The 21,833-nt window shown below is 38.6% G+C and overlaps 1 protein-coding gene across 1 annotated transcript; it reads left to right on the top strand.

Annotated features, from left to right (window-relative positions):
• Positions 1-4,306: 4,306 nt before the first annotated feature.
• LOC107785471 (uncharacterized) lies at positions 4,307-4,888 on the top strand. Its single transcript, XM_016606788.1, has one exon. The coding sequence runs from the start codon at positions 4,307-4,309 to the stop codon at positions 4,886-4,888; it is 582 nt and encodes a 193-aa protein (XP_016462274.1).
• The last annotated feature ends 16,945 nt before the right edge of the window (positions 4,889-21,833 follow it).

Genomic DNA, 21,833 nt, shown 5'->3' with positions numbered 1-21,833 from the left:
TTTGTGTTCATGTGATTTGTTGTTGAAATGTTGTTGACATCATGTTCATGTGATTTGTTGTTGAAATGTTGAAGAAATCATGTTCATGAGATTTGTTGTTTGAATTTATGTAGAAATTGGTCATATTGACTATATTTTGGTTGAGTTTGATTAATTGATTTGTTATAGCTGATGGGGTAGTTTGGTAATTTGCAGTACGTTCATGGTTAGTTTGGTAATTTCATTAAGGTCGGAGGGTTAGTTTAGGAATTGTACATTTTTGTAATTTTTTATGTGAAGCATGGGGGACAAAATGTAATGGGGTGGTGATGATATATTTATTTAATGTAATGGGGATGAGTGAGAAGAATAATGGGTTTGGTAGGAAAAAGTATTGATTTTAATTGATTAAAAGATTTATGGGATGAGATATATATAGAGGTCTTGAATCTGATTTAGAGGGGGGGACAGAACAGAATAAGAGGAGAGATAGAGAATAGAGAGAGAACAGATTAGAGAAAAAAAGAGCTAAACATTTATTCCGAAAAAAATATATTGAAACTCTCAAGAAAAGAAAAAACATACAAAGAAAAATAAAAAAAAAGTTGAAAATTAGGAGAGAGAGAGTAGTACACACCTGATAAATATTCTGGTATACAGGTGTAGAAATTAAGGGTTGAAGATTAACTAGCCTTTCAAAAATCTGAAAATTTCCCTTGGTTTCTGTCCGTTATTTTCGGCATTCCTGGATTTTATTTTGAATTTTTCAAATCTGTCACTGGGATTTTCGTTGACTGGTTATTGCTGGTTATTGTTGTTGTTGCTGTGTTACGTATTACGTTGCTGACTTTCTTCTTCTTATATTGGCAATATCAGGTACACAACTGTAATTTTGGCGTTTTGTAAGCCGAAATGAAGAATGGAGTGTTAAATTTTTAATTTAGTTTATTGTATTGTATTTAGATTATGCATGTATTATTATTCTGTAAATCACTGTCATTTGGCATAATTAGGCATGTTATAGCGATATATTAAATAACGCCTTAACCGGATTATTAAGAAATATATTTAAGCCTGATTACTAATTAAAACTGTTTAATAATCAAAATAGAAGAAATAACGTAAAAATGGCGTTATGGAATCAGTTTGGCAAAACTTGACTAAGTTCTTTATTCATAAGGTTTTTTTTTTTTTTGTCAACGTTAAGTTAATCGGAATCATGTAGTTAATTTCAGTTAAAATATGAATTAGTTTGCGAATCAAGTATTAGGACATGATGTGAATTAAAACAAGGTTAGTTAAGGTTAAATTGTTTTAATTTTAGAAATACGGTTTGGTAATCAAGTTTTTTTTTTAATTTTCAGTATTTGTAAATAATTAATTTCAATAAGCTTAAGTCATACTAATAATATGAATTTTAATCCAACTATGGGATAATTAGTTTTTATTTTTTATTTTTTGACAATTCCATGTTGTTTGTAATTATAATTTTAGTAATATTACTTTCCATTAATATTTGTTTTAAATTAGTAATTAATATGTTATTTTTAAGTATGTAGAGATTGACTTCATAATTATAGACAAACTTAGTAATAATAAAGATATAGTCATTAAAGGGTATTCATAAAATAAGGGAGGATCTCGCTAAAAAATAAATAAATATAAATAATACAAAAATTGCAGTCCTCCAATCTTATTTATTTATTTTTTTAAAATATAAGAAAATACCTAGATTCCGAGATGGGCAATTTAGTAGAATTCACAGTCCCACCTAATAATATCATAACACGTAGTATTTTGGCGCATATTTAATAAAGTTATTTTCTTAAATACGGGTGTACATTTATGTAACCCAAATCACGATCTTGACGAAGTCAAAAATGCGTCAACAAATCACGTGTGCACTGGTTGTGGCGTGGTTCGAGATGCGTTTTCACGACGTTGCAATTTTGTATAAAATAAATAATGATAAAAGCGGTTTTAAAAGTTAAATTTGCATATAAGTTCTTAATTGTTTAAAAATCAGATAAATGAGCCAAATATGACAATTGAGCGACCGTGCTAAAACCACGGAATTCGGGAATGCCTAATACCTTCTCCCGGGTTAACAGAATTCCTTATCCGGATTTCTGGTTCGCGGACTATAATACAGAGTCATTCTTTTCCTCGATTCGGGATTAAAATTGGTGACTTGCGACACCCTAAATCTCCCAAGTGGCGACTCTAAAATAAACAAACAAATCCCGTTTCGATTGTCCTTTAATTGGAAAAAACTCCCTTGTACCCTCGCGGGGGCGGAAAAAGGAGGTGTGACAGCTCTGACGACTCTGCTGGGGAATACAACCCAGAATCTCTAGTTCAGGGTTCAGAATTCGAGCTTAGATAAATTGTTGTATTGAATTGTATCTGATTTTCCTACATGTTTTATGTTAAATGTGCTAAATGTTACCGCTTTTATATTATCTGAACTGTATATAAACTGTGGTGACATACCCACACTCCAAATGTCCAATTTTGGGTGTGTTGCGGGTGTTATTGTGCCACATCGGTTACGTGTATACGTTGTAGTATTATTATATGGTTTTGGACAATCATGAAATAGCTTTTTGGTTGGAGTTAGACCCAAACCATTTTGTTAACATATTCTATTAAGCTGTCAGAGAGGTATATTTGAGTATGTCTTTAACACTCTCCTCATGTGAAGGCGTGATTCCATTTTTAAAATCGAGCATGTGAATTTTTGTTGATGGGTGCTAGTGAGACTTGAACCCTAAACCTTATTTACTCCGATATTATGTTAAGAAAATGGACTTTTGGCCGAATTCATTCCCAAAAAATAACTCAAGTAATAAGGATTGTCCAACACTATATAAGAAAAGTATAAATACTCTTTCATGCTTTTCTGTTTTAGATTAAGTGAGGGATGGATCCTTTCTTGATGGATATATATTGCATTAATTTGGTTATGGGCATAAACTTTTTCTTTTTGCTGCAATTTATAGCATTTTCAGGTGCTTACGCTAGATTAGCATTTGGTGCTTTGATAAATTTTGAGACTTCGTCATTTACTCATATTTTAACTTGGTAGTCTGATGGAGGTTTTGGACAGTGTAAATATGGTAACGTGAATTATACCTGGGGGGGGGGGGAGGGGAGGAATGTAAGGAGAGATTTTGTCACATTTTGACAAGACAGTAATTATTTTAGCACTATGCTAACCATACAGTATCTTTTTCCTTTTCCCGTAAGGACCCACCCCACTAGTGATATTGTCTGTTTTGGGCCTACGCCAGCATGACTTTAAAACATGTCACTAGAGTATAAAGCATGTTTACTTATATACCCAACATCTCTATCGTATTTTGTCGATGTGAGAGTCGCTTAAGGCGTCACATATACTCCCTTAGGGACTCAACGTCCTCGCTGAGATTTGCCCACAACCATTCAAGAGATTATTATGTCACTAAAAGTGGGGTGAATCTCTAGTTTTTGAGAACCCCTAGTTTGTATTACCTAATACTGTAATACATGAGATGAGTATTGAAACGAGACAGACCCAAATGAAAGAAGTAGTTTGTTATAAGTAAGGGAAAAGTGGGACTTTCCCACATCGGTGGTCTAAAGCCTCTTTATATCTTGTTTTTGGGGGGAGGATCCACTAAATGGACCAACGGAGCATTGTCGGGTCGATAGCCCTTGATCCGAGATCTTTTTTTAACAAAAACGCCCCACTTTTTTGTTCGTAACGAGGAAGAGATAGAATGGAGTTCTTCACGAAGTTCGAAACAAAGGAATAAAAAAAGTTTCTCTATGGCCTCCTCGTTTTGAGACATTATGGCTTAGGGGTTTATGGGCTTTTTAAGTTCTAGTCCATTTTATATATTTGTTTAAGAATACACACAATTAAGTATATGTGCAAATATTTATATATATATTAATATTAAATACTTGGACTTAGGGCCGAGTCGGTTATTAAATTAATAATTTTATTTTTTATTTTCTATAACAAAAAATCTGTTTTATTTGAAATTTAAAATTCAAATAAACAGACAGATCTGTTAATAAAATAAAGTGTCTTTTCGAAAAAAGGCATGTCTTTTCCTCTATAAATAAACACAAGTTTCCCTACAATGAAGACTCAGAAAAATCTGCAAGTATCAATATGTGGCTTGTTGTATCCTGAAGAAGATTATCTGTATTTTCCCAAATTTGTATACGGGCAATAACTTCTTTAAGGAAAGTCGTTATCACGCCCCAAGCCTTCTTCAATTTCGTTTTTATTTTTTCGATTATTATTTTTTAACAATCTTAAAGAAGTTATTCTGCTATGGAGAACATTCTGTCCGCTATTGAAAATCCAAAAGAGTTCATCAAACTCGATCGTTTTGATGGATCAAACTTTACTCGCTGGAAGGACAAGATGATTTTCCTACTAACTGCTATGAAGATTTTTTATGTTCTTGATCCACAATTGCCTGATGTGCCAGATCCCACTGCAGAGGATTCTGATGAAATGAAAGCAACGAAGAAGAAACGGGAAGATGATGAATTGCGTTGCCAGGGACATATTCTGAATACATTAACAGATCGTCTCTATGATATGTATCAAAATTTGAAGTCTCCAAGGGAAATCTGGACGGCATTGCAAAGTGCTTATGAAAACGAGAAACGAGGTATCGATAAATTTCTATCTTTAAAGTACTTCGAATTTAAAATGGTTGATACAAAGCCCACTATGGATCAGATTCATGAACTGCAAATCTTAGTTTCAAAACTAAGTGATCTTGAAGTTAAAATTCCTGATGCACTTCAAATCGGTGCTATACTTTCTAAACTGCCTTCTTCTTGGAATGACTATAGAAAGAAAATCCTGCATTCTTCTGAAAATTTGACTGTGGAACAGTTTTGAACTCACATTCAAATTGAAAGTGAGACTCGAATTCGTGATACTTTTATGCAACCTTCAAGTTCCACAGTTAATAATGTTAGTCAGAATAATAACGGAGATGGAAACAAAAATCTGAAAGTTTCCAACAAGCCTCAATTTAAAAAGAGGAATTCTTTGAAATGTCATAATTGTGGAAAGAAAGGCCACAAGATTCGTGATTGCAGGTTTAAGAAAGCAGGAATTAACTTTAACCATGGAAATTCTGAAAATTCTGGAAATTCTGGAAACTCCGAAAGGTCTGAGAAAGCAAAAGCAAATACGGTTGAAAGTTCTTCACAAGGCTTGGTTGCAATGATTTCTGTAGTACCATGTAATATGGTTACAGAATTAAACATGGCTGCTACTGCTGTTAAGAGTCAAGACTGGTGGTTGGATTTGGGTGCCACCGTTCATGTCTGTTATGAGAAGAATATGTTCAAGACTTATGCAAAAGTGAAGGAACCCGAGAAGGTTCTCATGGGAAATCATATGATTGCAGATGTTGCAGGAAAAGGAAGTGTTGAGATCAATTTCTCTTCTGGGCAGAAGCTAATATTGCTAAATGTGTACCATGTTCCTGACATGAAGAAGAACTTGATGTCTGCTAGTTTGCTGTCTAAGAGAGGCTTCAAGATAGTCATAGAATCTGATCATGTAATAGTATCTAAGAATAGTTTATTTGTTGTAAAGGGCTACACTTGTGATGACATGTTCAAACTTAGTATTAAAGCAATAAACTATGTTTCTACTTATATTGTTGAGTCCAATTCTTCTTTATGGCATGCTAGATTAGGACATTTAAATTTTGGTTCGTTAAATTATATGTCCAAAAATGGATATATTTCTTTCAAGCATGATAATGTGAAAAATGTGAAATATGTATACAAGCAAAAATGACTAAGAAACCTTTTCGTAAAACTAAAAGATTTAGTGAATTGTTACACTTAGTACATTCAGATATATGTGAACTAAATAGAAAGTTAACCAGAGGAGGCAAAAGATATTTTATTACTTTCATAGATGATTATTCTAGATTCACATATGTTTACTTGCTTAGAACAAAAGATGAAGCATTTCAGAAGTTTAAAGAATATAAATCTGTTGTGGAAAATCAAAAGAATACTAAGATTAAGATTCTTCGTAGTGATAGAGGTGGGGAATATTTTCCTCTGAATTTAATAAGTTTTGCGAAGAGAATGGTTTGATACATCAAACAAGTGCTCCTTATACACCACAACAAAATGGTTTGGCTGAAAGGAAAAATATAACTTTAGTTGATATGATTAATGCTATGTTCACATTTACCACATAATTTATGGGGTGAAGCACTTTTAACAGCTTATCACATATTAAATAGTGTACCTTCAAAAAGCTTGCATGTTTCACCATATGAACTTTGGAATAATAGAAAACCTAATTTAGATTATTTTAAAGTGTGGGAGTGTATATCATTCTATAGAGTTCATGATCACCAAAGAACAAAATTAGGTCCTAGAGGAATTAAAAGTATTTTCGTTGGATATGCACAAAATTCAAAGGCATATAGATTGTTGGATCTAGAATCTATTCATATTGAATTTATTGAAAATAAATTTTTAGATAACGCTGTTTGTAAGCACGTGATTTTTGCCCTATGAAAGAATTACTCCCAAAAAATTCAAAATAAAACGATTTTCCTTTGTGTGCAATTTTGAGAATTTTCGTGGCATTTTAGGGTAATTATTTGTATTTTGTCCATGCATGTTTATTTGTTAAAATTAATAAAAATACAAAAATATGTCGCATTTGCATTTAGGATTTAATTCTACAATTAGGAGTAATTAAGTTTGTTTTACAAGAATGAAAATTCCAAAAATATGCATCGTTTGCATTTTTAGCATTCAACGTCAAAATGTGCAATTTTGTTTTAATGAGTGTTTAATTATGTGTGATAAATGTTGCTAGAAATTAGTTAGTATTTTTGATAAGTTAATTTAGTTTATAACTTAATTTAGAATTTTAGTTTTATTAATTAGAAAGTAAAAGAAAAGAGAGGAAAAAATAAAGAAAAATCGGAATAGGGCATCTACCCAAACTAAATAACCCCTTATTCAACCCAAAGACCCACCGGGTCGACCCGACCCGGTCCGCCCCATAACCCCAAATGAACTAACCCCTCCTATCTTCATTTCATTTTTCCTAACCCTAAAACTAAAACCCATCCGCCCCCTCTCTTTCTCTCCATCTTCTCCAAGCTTCCAAGCTCCCAACCATGGCTGCCTCTTCTCCTTCACCATCTCCGAAAACTCCAAAACACACATACACACTCACACCTTGCGACCAAACGACCACCTGAAGTAGCCACCTGCTGCCACTGCTTCGTCTCCGCCACCCCAGCCAGCCACCATCGTCTTCATCGTCGACCACCAACAGGCCAAGAACCCATCGTCTTCATCGTCGACTGCTTGTGGAGTGTGTGTTGGTTCGAAGGAGCTCCAGTTGTCCAGCTCCAGTCATCGACATCCCTGCTCCTCCCATGAACGACGTGAGCTCCAAGCTCGACTGTGTGTCGCACGCACACACACAGTCGTTGGCCAGCCTTTACCGGATGCTTCGTCGACGTCCAGCTCCGCCAACAAACCTTCCCAGCTCGCTTCTGCTGCTTCTGCTACGTCCAACCATGTCCATCACGTCCAAACAAACCCCATCGCTACTACTTCACCTTTGTTCGTCGCCTTCAGTCCAAAAACGAGACCTCACCATCTCGTTTGTTCGAGCTTTGGTCGGGGTCGTCGAAACAGTTCATACGCAGTCGAGGTCCGGATTGTTAAAGGTTTTAAGGTACACAGCTGTAACCTTGGTCATTTGTAAGCCAAAAACATAAGCATGAATATTCATGGAGATTTGAAGCTTTAAGTTTGATCTAGTTTTTCTACTGATTTGTATATTAGGATATCTCATTCATTAATATCGTGCAAATGCCTGCCGAATGCATAAACTGGACTGTTGAATCTATTTCTACAAACATGTGAATAATGCTAGTAACTAATATTCTAGAATGTTATTAATTGAAGTTAGCCTAATGTCGGTTTTTAAGCATTAACGCATTTCTTCGACAAGTTGTAAAAAGAGAAGAAAAGAAAAAAATGGTTTTGTCTCACACATAGTCAATTCCAATAGTTCAAGTCATCTAATAATGTTAGTTTAAATTAATCAAAGAATAGTTAATTTATTTTTTGATATTATTGTGTGTCAATCTCATGTTCTAGTGTTATTAAATAATAGAATATAGAACGAAAGCAATCTCTTTTTTGTACAAACTCGATTGCAATTTTCCATTTGCATTAGCCGTAAACTAATAACTAATAAGTTACGTCTCTTTTAGCATGTAATTAATTGGGAGATTTTATTTTATTTTAGAGACGAACTTAATAGAAAAAATGTAGTCACTGTAGGTTTATCCTTTTAAATAAAAATGAGACGAGCCTCGCCAAATAAAATGCACAGATTGCGGGGCCCTCACAAAAATGTATGTGTTAATTACTTAGAACTCGGGATCGGCCGCTTAGCGAACTTCACGGCCTTTTTCCCAAAATGACCACGCGTTAGTCTCTTTAGGAGCATATTTAATAATGTTACCTCTCTAAACTCAAGTGCACATTTATGTGACTCAAATCCAAATCTCAACGACGTTGAAATATGTCTCCAACCACGGGTACCTTGATGGTGACGTGGTTCGAGATGCATTTCCACGACGTTGCAAATTCTTTAAAAGAATAATGAATGAGACGAGCCTCGACAAACAAAGTGCACAGGCTGCGGGGCCCTCCATACATGTTGGTAAAATTACTTAGACTTCGGGATGAGCCGTTTAGCAAAATTCCATGGCCTTACCCAAAATAATAATACACTAATCACTTTAGGCGTGCATTTTAATAATCTACCTTCTCAAACTCGGGTGTGCATTTCATGCGACCCAAATCCAAATCCCAAAACATTGAATAAAAATGTGTTCCGGATTGCGGGTGCATTTCATGTGACTCAATCCAAAGACATATTTTTTAAACGATGTTCACATTCATTTAAAAATATAATAATAAAAGTGGTACAGAGTTAAAACTTGCACCTGAGCTCATAATTGTATAAAAATCAGATAAACAAGCTGAATATGACAGTTGAGCGACCGTGCTAGAACCACGGAACTCGGGAATGCCTAACACCTTCTCCCGGGTTAACAGAATTCCTTATCCGGATTTCTGGTTCACGGACTGTTAAACAGAGTCATTCTTTTCCTCGATTCGGGATTAAACCTGTGACTTGGGACACCCTAAATCTCCCAAGTGGCGACTCTGAAATAAATAAACAAATCTCGTTTCGATTGTCCTTTAATTGGAAAAACTCCTTCATCCCTCGCGGGGGCGGAAAAAGGAGGTGTGACAGCTCTGGCGACTCTGCTGGGGACTTTTGACCCAGAACCACTGGTTCAGGGTTAGAAATTCGAGCTTAGAATAATTGTTATATTTGGCTTTGTTTATTATCTGATATTTTCATGAGATATGTGCTTCATATGCAAATGATGTGTGTTACCGCTTTGATATTATTTGACTGTATATATAAACTGTGCCGAACCCTTCTCTTCTTACCTTCGGGGATGCTGCTCACTGGTTTGAGACTCCCTATTCTGTTAGTGTCACACCCAAATAGAAAGAGGCTCGGATAAGCTACGAAGCCGGACGATCTCGCAGGTCCCCGGTAAGTTGCCCCCTCCTTGACTCGAGTGGTCCGCTCGGGTAAGCCAGGTCTAGAACAAAACCCAGTTTGAAACTTAGTAAAACATGACTTCATGCCGGATCCCTAGTAGGAAACGTTTATTTGCATCACGTTGCATTTGACTTAGGGAGCTCAACACATGGGTTGGGCCCGTCTAGGAAAAGCAACCTGAAACAAAAAAAAGACCATCCTGCTGCATCTTGTTTGTTGACGCATTTAATTTGCTTCGAACTTGCATGTTGACCGGTGGGTGAAAACGGGAATTTGGAAAAATTGAGAGCCGCTCATTTAAGAAAAAACCAATGTCCAAATAATGTGAGAACTCTGCCAAAATTTTGATTTTTGAAGAAAGAAAATTGGAATCGTGATTTAATTAATTTTTCTTACCCGAACTATGTCGGTTTGATTCTCACCGGATGTGAGATACGTAGGTAACCCTTATCGGGTGCAACTTCCCATTTTTGCAAAAAAAAAAAAACAAATCAGGAAAAATGACAAAATATTGCTACTTTCATAAAAGAGTCAGGCGATGCCATATTGCAAAAATAACCGAATGTTCCCTAAAGGGACGTCAGAAGGCTGTCTTTGCATAAACAACCGCCTTTAGCCATTCTTCTTACCTTTTGGTCGGTTAAATCCCCACAGCCTTAAAATCTTCATCCCTGAAGAGCTGAAAGGCCGTATTTGGAAAATCAGTCTTTCTTTTCTCAAAATTAAGGAAAACGGGAAAATTAGTTTTTGAGTCAAATAAAGATTTTGCTTTTGTCTAAATCACCTTAATAAATGTGCAGAATGAGCACGAGTAGGAATTCATCTGGGGCCATTATAAACAGGATCCCTTTGGGCTTACGCATGTGGTGGAACGACTTGGAAGAATCAGGGTGAGATACAGTCAAGATATACTTAGGAAACTTGGTTGGATTACTGGACATTGATCCACGAGGGGACATTATAAGGACATTAATTTCATTTTGGGACCCAACACACAATGTATTTCATTTCTCAGATTTTGGGCTCACACCGACACTAGAGGAACTGGCAGGGTACATCGGATGTCCTAAAATCCCTATGAGATAGCAGTATCTTATTGCACCAAGGACCGTGACCATACACAGGTTCTTAGACACCGTGAAGATCCGCAAAATTATACACAACCCAGAATTATCAGAGGGTTTTTGTAGTTTGGCATTCCTGTACGACAGGTACGGTCATCTTGGAGGGTTCAACAATCCCGATGGTAAGATCTGCAGCGGGGAAAGCCGACTGAAATGGGAGAGACATAGGTGTATTGATTTTATGGTAGCCTTTCTGGGTTTTCTGGTATTCCCTAGAAAGGATGGGAAAATTAACATACAAGTCGCTGGGGTCGTCAACACTTTGCTCAAACAAGACAACAACACTCTAGCACCGATGATAATAGCAGACATCTTCCGCGCTCTCACTGTTTGCAAAATCGGAGGAGGTTTCTTTGAGGGATGCAGTATACTACTGCAAATGTGGATGATAGAACACCTATGACATCGCCCTCAGTTTCTGAAATATGGGTCATCACAAAAGACTTGTATAGAAGAGTTTTCCACAAGGATCGACGGGTTCAGCCTGCCAGAAGGGATCGCTGAATGGGTCACTCTGCTGCGTTCCGTCTCAGCAAACCAGATAGAATGGGCATTTGGGTGGCTACCCATAGATGAGATCATACACATGTCAGCCGCCGAATCTCATTTGCTGTTGATGGGTCTTCAAAGTATCCAGTCCTATGTGCCATACAGAGTATTGAGGCAGTTGGGGTGATGCCAAATAGTCCCAAAGGAAGAGGATCTCAGTATCCAGGTGGTCGAAATCGGTCCTGGTGGGCAGTTCCCTGAAGCAGTCGTTCGGAGAATCTGGATTGAATGTCAAACCCTGAAAGTAGATACTTGTATACAAGACCGGGCCAAAGGCGAAGTGTCGCCAAAATACCTCACATGGTACAGAAGAGAGCTTGAGCACCAGAGACCAACTAAGAGAGCTCACATCCAAGACTTTGTAGAATCATCACAAGCACAATGGGGTTGGCTAGCAAAAGAAAAAGAATATCGGGTCGAGATTGGCAAACTAAAACAGCGAATTGAGGGGCTAAAATACCAAAGCAGCTTGCAAATTGATGCTGATACAAGAGAGAAAAGCAGGTTGACTCAAGAAAACAAGGCCCTGAGAGCCCGATTCCGCCAAGGCAGAAAGAATGTCGGTGACCAACAGAAAAGTCGGTCCAATGAGAGGTTGATAGCAGAGCTGAGGAGCTAGGTCAGCAAAAGCCGAGAGGCCTTGGAGAGATCCGAGGCTTGCATAGCGAGAATGCGGGTCAGATGGGCAAAAGATACAATGGCACAGAGAAAGCATCTACAACAAGTCATAAGGGATTATGAAATGAGCATTGGACTATTGAGAGAAACAAACTCCACTCTTCAGGAGCGGGTCTTTAAACAAGTCCGAGATGCCCAAGCTGACAGAAGGCGCTGTTGTGATGCGATGGCCAGAATGGAAAATCAAATAGAGAGGTTCTAAGATCGACTCGCCGACAATGCTCAAGCACTGGGACTAAAAAACCGGCGAATAGAGCAATTATTCAGGGAAAGGGACAACATCCGAGGTAGGATTGACAAGATTGGGCACTACATTTACATGGGATGCTTAGCATGTGAGCAAATGCCTCGTGATACCCTACTCGCCTCCGTCATGGGCTACGTCCACTGGATCATGAATGAGTTGAAAAGCTTACAAAGGGGTCTTACACCAAAGCCTGCGGAAAGGCCGAACGATGCCTCGCGAGCACCTAAGTTGAAATCTTTAATGTATCCCTAGTTCGAGTTTTGTCTGTTGACTTTATGGGTCCATTGTCTTCCCATATGTTGTTTTTTCGAGTCAGGTTAAGAATTTTGGAATCTGTATTTTGCTATTCTTCGTTTAAAATAAGTAGTTTGTAATAGCAAATTTTGGTGATGAATTGAATGATTCCAGAAGAATTTTGTGTCTTTACTTTGTGGCAGAACTACGCCCGGTCTGATTCACGCGGGGACGTGATACGTAGGCAATCCACATAAGATTCGACCACCACTAAAAAGAAAGGAAAAGAAAAAAAGAAAGAAAAGAAAAAGAGGAAAAAAGGAAAGAAGAAAAAATAATAGAGAGGAAAGCGGAGGGTTCCCAAAACACTTTAAAGGCACAAATAAAACAAGTCGGGAGGATGCATGCGGTAGGAGCAAAAACATGTTAAAAATGGTTAACTGCCTAAGAACATTGTATCCCCCAACGTGCAATTGCAATATCTTTTAAAACTCTAACGCTAACAAGTTTGTTGTTAGTCCAATTCCAAACAGTTAGTTTGTTAAAGCGTACTGGCACTATACCATTATCAAACAAGATCAAAAGGGCCTATACCAGAAAGCATTACTGGCTCAGAAAATAGTGTTGAGGAGGAAAAAACGGGGATGAAAATGATGAAGGAGGAGGTAGACAGGTTAAGACAAGAGATAGCTGGGATGCACCTAACCTGGGCTAGGGGACAAACATCACCAACCATTCCCCCTACTCCTACCCTCTTACCGGCTCGGACTCCGGAACACCCTCCCACTGGTCCATCAACAAGCTTCACCATTTCCCAATACTACCAAGGGGAAACTTCCTATAATCCCCAAGCTCCACCACTCAAACAAAACCCTCCTCCGCCAATCGTCCCCGTCTTCGGGGCACCTCCACCAACCACACTGCAAAAATCCTCTAACAAGACATTGTTTCAGGCTCATGATAACCAGTATTATCCTCCTGAACCAACCTTTAAAGCACCCGAACCATACACTTACACCCCTCACCTCCAACTCCCGGCAGAAACTGAGAGGCCGACTAAGAATCCGGAGCAGGATGAAGTGCTTCGTAAAATGAAAAGCCTGGAGCAATATTTCCGGAGTATGCATGGATTGGGCAGCCAAGTTAGTGTGGCCTACAAAGATCTGTGCCCTTTCCCTGATGTGCAATTGCCGACAGGTTTTAAGATGCCCAAATTTGATCTATACGAGGGGCATGGCGATCCCAAGGCATATCTGCGAGGTTTCTATAGTAAGATGAGAGGAGTAGGTGGAAAGGATGAGCTTCTGATAGCTTATTTCGGTCAAAGTTTAAGCGGGTACGCACTCGAATGGTACACGAGGCAGGATCCTAGCAGGTGGTATACCTAGGACGATCTAGCACAAGCATTTGCGGGTCACTTCCAATATAACCTTGAGATCGTCCCGGACCGTCTCACACTGTTAAAACTTGAGAAAAAGCCTGAAGAGAGTCAGGGAATTTGGTTTTCGCTGGAGAGAACAGGCAGCCAGGGTTGATCCTCCCATGAGAGAGGGGGAAATGGTGGACTACTTCCTGCAAACGCTGGATCCAACTTACTTTGGTCACTTGGTGACGACGGTTGGAAAATCCTTCAATGAAGTAATAAAGATAGGTGTTATGATAGAGGAGGGGATGAGATCCGATAAAATCCTAAATTACTCAGTGCTTAAGGCAACAACTCAGGCTATTTAGAGCGGTGCGGGAGGTGCGCTCGGAAAGAAGGGAGAGGAGGTCGCAACGGTCGAAGCAGGTACTTGGTCCAAATCCAGAGGTCCTTCCCCTTACTACCAGCCCAGACCCCATCACCCAAATTATCCACACACTCCATACAACCTTCCACAACCCTACTACCCACCATCAGAGCCACTCTTTTCCGCCCATCATGCCCAAACCTGCCCCCGAGCTCCACATAATCCACCTCAGTATTATCCTCCGAACAATGTCCGGTCACATGTCCAACCATCAGGTCACCCCCTATGGCGAGCCCCAGTACCACATAATGCATTCTTGCCTTCACAACGTTTTCGAGCACCCAACGACCCTAGAAAACAAGGACAGAGAGAGGAACAAAGGCAAAGAAATAGTTTCACACCGATTGGGGAGTCCTACACAAGCTTGTTTGAAAAGTTAAAGCATTCCGGCCTGATTTAGCCACTCCTCGGCTATACTCCAGACCTATATGCAAAAGGCTTTGATCCTACTGTACGTTGCATTTACCACTCTAATGTCCAAGGGCATAGCATTGAAGATTGTCGTTCTTTGAAAAGGGAAGTAGAAAGAATGATTCAAGAAGGGGTAATTGTGATCAATGACAGTGACAAGGAGCATGTGAATCCTCTTGGGATTTGCGGACTGAAGTTAACGATATTGAAGTTGTTAATGGTTTTGGCAATATCGATAGGGAACCTAGTGGTTAAGATGTCGTGCTTGGTAATCGGAAAGACGCTTCATCTCTTGATTAGCTGGAGAGGAGTCTTGGTGGTTTATTTTGTTGTCATTTCTGTTGTCCGAGTTATTTGCAGGGTTGTAATCCGGACATTGTCTTGTGTCAAACCCTCTTATCCTTCCATTTTCGTCATAGTGGTTTGTTTAGTGTTCTAGGATTTGTTTTAGGTTTGGTCCAAAGTTGTACCCCAGTTGTTTTGTTTGTTTTGTTATTCAAACCATTTCACCATTAGTCTAATGCAAAATCCGATCTTTTATTATTTCCAGTCATCTTTTTGTTTAGTTCTTTTATCATTTTGTTCAGCGCCGATTCTAGTGACATGACATGCGCACACAGTTTGGGCCTAATCTTAAAAGGTAATCATAAAACCATTGAGAGGCGATCAAAACATTTAAAAGAAATAAGGACGGTTTAAGATTATTCGGAGCTCGAGTCATGGAGAACCGGGGCAAGATTCGCCAAATTGACATAAGGGTCGAGAGTGAGAGTGTTGCCCAACAGTGCTTTAGAGGTGACAAATGAAAAAGCAAATGTGTGAATATAATTGTCAAGTCCAGCACCCGCAGAAGAGGCTACAAATCTTTTGTGTTGTTTACACTTGACATGTTTTGAAGATTGGAATGACGAAGGCATTTTATTCTGCTATCTAAACACTTTATCCGTCGTTAACCCTTTTGAGCCTTATTGTTTTTTCTTCCGTACCCTTCATTCAGAATCAGTAGCAACAATTAGAAAACACAAGTATGGAAGGTAAAGAAAAAGAAAAGAAAAAAAAGAAAGAAAAGAAAACAACAAAACGACAAAAGAGAAAGGAGAAATGAGAAAAAGAAAGAAAAGAAAAGAAAATAATAGGTAAATGAAGAAAACAGAGGAATTGTGAACTACGTTCGACCTGATTCCTCAAAGACGATAAGTAGGCGCCTCACGGCTCGGTCATAGTGTAACAAAAAATTAAAAAATCCCCAAGCAAGAAACTGGGGCAAGGGTTGCGCTTGTTGTGAACAAATATGGTTCTGAAGGTTGTAATTTTGAACCCCAAATTGATTTGTTTTTGAGCCTTTAAAACCCTTTCTTTCTAGCCTATCCAAAATCCCACATTATGGTCCAAAGAAAGACCTTATGATCAGTCTTTAAAAGATGCCAAGTCAGACAAATGAGAGTCTTACCGGGGAACATAATACTCTGATCCACAATAGAAAGGACTCTGATCCCCAACATAAAAGAAATAAAAAGAGAGTCTTATGGGTAACACCCCAATCCCCAGCTGGAAAGTGATACAAATGAGAGAGTCTTATCGGTGAAAATCTTCACGGGCACCATAAGAAGATGAAAGCTGGAAAAAAAAACAAAAAAACAAAATAAAATGAGAGAAGCTTGATAGTGAAAACCCTTCGGGAACTACAAGTCGAATAAGATTGAGAATCAGATGGGGAATCACCAAATGAAGATCTTGAAAGATGATTGACGGCAGAGGATAGGCCACATGTGCATGTCATGACCATTAGAGTCAGTAGTTGCGTTTGATAGTTTTTTTTAGTTTCTCTTGTTAAAGTGTCATCTTTTTCCTTTGTCTTTTCTTCGGTTCCTCCTTTCATAGAAAAAATCCCTAGTAGAGTCTGTTTGGTCAGAACAAGTGAGAAATGACTTCAAAAACTGACATCAGCTTTCCAATTATGCAAGACCAGATCTGATTAGAACATCCAAATGGTCTAAGTCAGGAAGGAACAAGCGCGAGGCCAGTGTCAAGAAAGATATCCCCAGCAAAAGGAGATTGATAAAAGGATGGACGATTGTCAAGAGGGATATCCCCGCCGAAATCGAAGGTTATAGACCTCAAGGCCAAAGCCCGTGGACAAATCCAGAAAGAACAACGCGGAGAGCAATGGGCATGATTTGGAAAATTCATATGAGACTAAAAGGTCGTGGAAATGCCAGTTTCCGAGCTATACCACAAAAGAAGAGGGATATCCCCAGCAGAAAGGGATCATCCCCAGCAAATAATATCATCCCCAACAAATTTTTTGGAACGCAGAGCAGGGAAGGAGAAAGGGAAAAGCCATCCCCAGTAGGAGTATCACAACCAACCACCACAGTCGAATCTTAAAAGGAAATGACATTGATGGCGGAAAGGCATGCCACAGGGGAGATCATCAAACTAGGGCAGAAAATTTTCTGAAAGTCAGATACCCATTTGGGGAAAATAAAGATAGCACCAGTCTTAAGGGAAGTGGTCTTTGAACCAGTTTTACCCCGAGCATAACAAGTTTTAATAAAGGAAGTTGTTCCCCAGCGGACAGAACAAAAGGATGAAACTTGTGCTCGAAGAAGCAAAAGGCCTGTGCCATTCCCAGCAGCCTTCAGAAGAGTGAAGCACTAGTTTTGAAGGAATCAAAATCTCCCAGCAGTGTTATCCTCAACAGCGTTATCCCCAGCTGATAACATTTATATCCCCAGCAATGTTGAGAGAAAATAAAAGTTTTGAGGGAAGTAGTTTTGGAAAAAAGGGGAAGAAAGGAGATTCCCCCAGTAGTATTATCCCCCAACAGGTAAGTAAATAATTTTCCAGCAGTGTTATCCCCAGCAGTTTCGAGGGAAGACAACACAAGTGTTTAAGGAAAGCAGTTCAGTAAGAAGGTAATTCAGGAAGAAGGAAATGGTTCACGCATAGGAGACGCACTTCCTAAATTAAGATTTCATTCATAGGAGACGCACTTCCTAGTTTAAATCATTAAAGTTTCACCCATAGGAAACGCACTTCCTAAGTTTATTTTACCCCTAGGAGACGCACTTCCTAAGTTTATTTTTACCCATAGGAGATGCACTTCCTAAGTTTAAATTCATGCATAGGAGACGCACTTCCTAAATTAAGATTTCGTGCATAGGAGACGCATTTCCTAAATTAAGATCTCATTCATAGGAGACGTACTTCCTAGTTTAAATCATTAAAGTTTCACCCATAGGAGACACACTTCCTAAGTTTATTTTACCCCTAGGAGACGCGCTTCCTAATTTTATTTTTACCCATAGGAGACACACTTCCTAAGTTTATTTTTACCCATAGGAGACGCACTTCCTAAGTTTATTTTTACCCCTAGGAGACGCACTTCCTAAGTTTATTTTTTACCCATAGGAGATGCACTTCCTAAGTTTAATTTCGTGCATAGGAGACACACTTCCTAAATTAAGATTTCGTGCATAGGAGACGCACTTCCTAAATTAAGATTTCATTAATAGGACGCACTTCCTAGTTTAAAATCATTAAAGTTTTACCCCTAGGAGAAGCACTTCCTAAGTTCATTTTTACCCCTAGGAGACGCACTTCCTAAGTAAGATTTCATGCATAGGATACGCACTTCCTAAATTAAGATTTCATGCATAGGAGACGCACTTCCTAAATTAAGATTTCATGCATAGAAGACGCACTTCCTAAATTAAGATTTCATTAATAAGAGACGCACTTCCTAGTTTAAAATCATTAAAGTTTTACTCATAGGAGATGCACTTCCTAAGTTTATTTTTACCCCTAGGAGACGCACTTCCTAAGTTTATTTTCAGGCATAGGAGACGCACTGCCTAAATTAAGATTTCATGCATATGAGACGCACTTCCTAGTTTGAATCATTGAAGTTTCACCCCTAGGAGATGCACTTCGTAGTCTGGGTCGTTCAGGTTATATTTCTGCTTTAGGAGACGCACTTCCTAAAATGAGATTTTCTCCTAGGAGACGCACTTCCTAGTCTGGTTCATTTAAGTTCATTCGTAGGAGACACACTTCCTAGTTTAAATCATTGAAGTTTCACCCCTAGGAGACACACTTCCTAGTCTGGGTATTTCGGGTTATATTTTTGCTTTAGGAGACGCACTTCCTAAAAATGAGAGTTTACCACTAGGAGACGCACTTCCTAGTTTGGTTCATTCAGGTTTTATTTTTAGCAAACGCATTTGCTCGTTAGAGTTTCGGGTTTTACTCATAGGAGACGCATATCCTGGCCTAGTCGTTAGTTTACTCTCACCATTGCATATAGTATAAGTGGTTTACAATATTGCTAACAATTCACAAATCTTCCTAGTGCAAACTGGGGCAGAAAGTTTCCTTTGTTTTGTCTATTTTGTAGCGGTCAGGAGCCCCCCTGAAGAACAGAATGGCGATTCAAATTTCAAGTTTTGAAGTTGGGAGCCCGCCCATATAACAGAGGAATACATTTCAGGTCAGTAAAACAGAGGAATACAACCGAAATCTCTAGTAGGAAACAACAAGAATCCCCAGCAGAGGAAGGAAGTCCAAGAGTCGATGGAAGAATAATGCGAAGCTCCCGAGAAGGACATAAGTAGTTCGAGATCGGCAGTCAAGGGAGAACACAAGACAAATCAGAAGTAAAGAAATGCCAGGGGAGTCGCCAAGACATCAAATCAACAAGAGACACAAGAGCATGATTGAAGATCTAGATAAGATTTTGTAATTCATAGACTATAGTTTAGTCTAGCTTCTTGTTTTCTTTCAGCATGGTGTAATAAGGCGGTCGACAAGCAGTAATAACAGCATGCAACAACAATAACATTGCAGTCCCATGGTAGTCCCAGCTACCAAAACTTCCCGAACTACATTAACCTGATTCCCTTCTTGCCAGGGATATGTAGGAAACCTTTGAAGCAAAGGTTCGGTTAAATATTTTTCAAAAAAATGCTTCACACGAAGTACTCGGATGGACAAAAATCGCTCACTTTATCTTTGCACGAAAACCCTTCGTGTCTTCGGACAAAGAAGGGCAGCTGTAAGCACGTGATTTTTGCCCTATGAAAGAATTACTCCCAAAAAGTTCAAAATAAAATAATTTTCCTTTGTGTGCAATTTTGAGAATTTTCGCGGCATTTTAGGGTAATTATTTGTATTTTGTCCATGCATGTTTATTTTTTAAAATTAATAAAAATACAAAAATATGTCGCATTTGTATTTAGGATTTAATTCTATAATTAGGAGTAATTAAGTTTGTTTTACAAGAATGAAAATTACAAAAATATGTGTCGTTTGCATTTTTAGCATTCAATGTCAAATTGTGCAATTTTGTTTTAATGGGTGTTTAATTATGTGTGATAAATGTTGCTAGAAATTAGTTAGTATTTTTAATAAGTTAATTTAGTTTATAACTTAATTTAGAATTTTTGTTTTATTAATTAGAAAGTAAAAGAAAAGAGAGCAAAAAATAAAGAAAAATCGGAATTGGGCCTCTACCCAAACTAAATAACCCCTTATCCAACCCAAAGACCCACCGGGTCGACCCGACTCGGTCCGCCCCATAACCCCAAATGAACTAACCCCTCCTATCTTCATTTCATTTTTTCCTAACCCTAAAACTAAAACCCATCCCCTCCCTCTTTCTCTCCATCTTCTCCAAGCTTCCAAGCTCCAAACCATGGCTGCCTCTTCTCCTTCACCATCTCGGAAAACTCCAAAACACACATACACACTCACACCTCACGACCAAACGACCACTTGAAGCAGCCACCTGCTGCCACTGCTTTGTCTCCGCCACCCCAGCCAGCCACCATCGTCTTCATCGTCGACCACCAACAGGCCAAGAACCCATCGTCTTCATCGTCAACTGCTTGTGGAGTGTGTGTTGGTTCGAAGGAGCTCCAGTTGTCCAGCTCCAGTCATCGACATCCCTGCTCTTCCCATGAACGACGTGAGCTCCAAGCGCAACTGTGTGTCGCACACATACACACAGTCGTTGGCCATCCTTCACCGGCTGCTTCGTCGATGTCCAGCTCCGCCAACAAACCTTCCCAGCTCGCTTCTGCTGCTTCTGCTACGTCCAACCATGTCCATCACGTCCAAACAAACCCCATCGCTACTGCTTCACCTTTGTTCGTCGCCTTCAGTCCAAAAACGAGACCTTACCATCTCGTTTGTTCGAGCTTTGGTCGGGGTCATCAAAACAATTCATACGCAGTCGAGGTCTGGATTGTTAAAGGTTTTAAGGTACACAGCTATAACCTTGGTCAATTGTAAGCCAAAAACATAAGCATGAATATACATGAAGATTTGAAGCTTTAAGTTTGATCTAGTTTTTCTACTGATTTGTATATTAGGATATCTCATTCATTAATATCGTGCAAATGCCTGCCGAATGCATAAACTGGACTGTTGAATCTATTTCTACAAACATGTGAATAATGCTAGTAACTAATATTCTCGAATGTTATTAATTGAAGTTAGCCTAATGTCGGTTTTTAAGCATTAACGCATTTCTTCGACAAGTCGTAAAAAGAGAAGAAAAGAAAAAATGGTTTTGTCTCACACATAGTCAATTCCAATAGTTCAAGTCATCTAATAATATTAGTTTAAATTAATCTAAGAATAGTTAATTTGTTTTTTGATATTATTGTGTGTCAATCTCATGTTCTAGTGTTATTAAATAATAGAATATAGAACGAAAGCAATCTCTTTTTTGTACAAACTCGATTGCAATTTTCCATTTGCATTAGCCGTAAACTAATAACTAATAAGTTACGTCTCTTTTAGCATGTAATTAATTGGGAGATTTTCTTTTATTTTAGAGACGAACTTAATAGAAAAAATGTAGTCATTGTAGGTTTATCCTTTTAAATAAAAATGAGACGAGCCTCGCCAAATAAAACGCACAGATTGCGGGGCCCTCACAAAAATGTATGTGTTAATTACTTAGAACTCGGGATCGGCCGCTTAGCGAACTTCACGGCCTTTTTCCCAAAATGACCACGCGTTAGTCTCTTTAGGCGCGTATTTAATAATGTTACCTCCCTAAACTCGAGTGCACATTTATGTGACTCAAATCCAAATCTCAACGACGTTGAAATATGTCTCCAATCACGGGTACCTTGATGGTGACG

Source organism: Nicotiana tabacum, chromosome 8, assembly GCF_000715075.1.
Source record: "Nicotiana tabacum cultivar K326 chromosome 8, ASM71507v2, whole genome shotgun sequence".
In the NCBI taxonomy this organism is placed as follows: domain Eukaryota; kingdom Viridiplantae; phylum Streptophyta; class Magnoliopsida; order Solanales; family Solanaceae; genus Nicotiana; species Nicotiana tabacum.
This window is presented reverse-complemented; position numbering and strand designations above follow the sequence as displayed.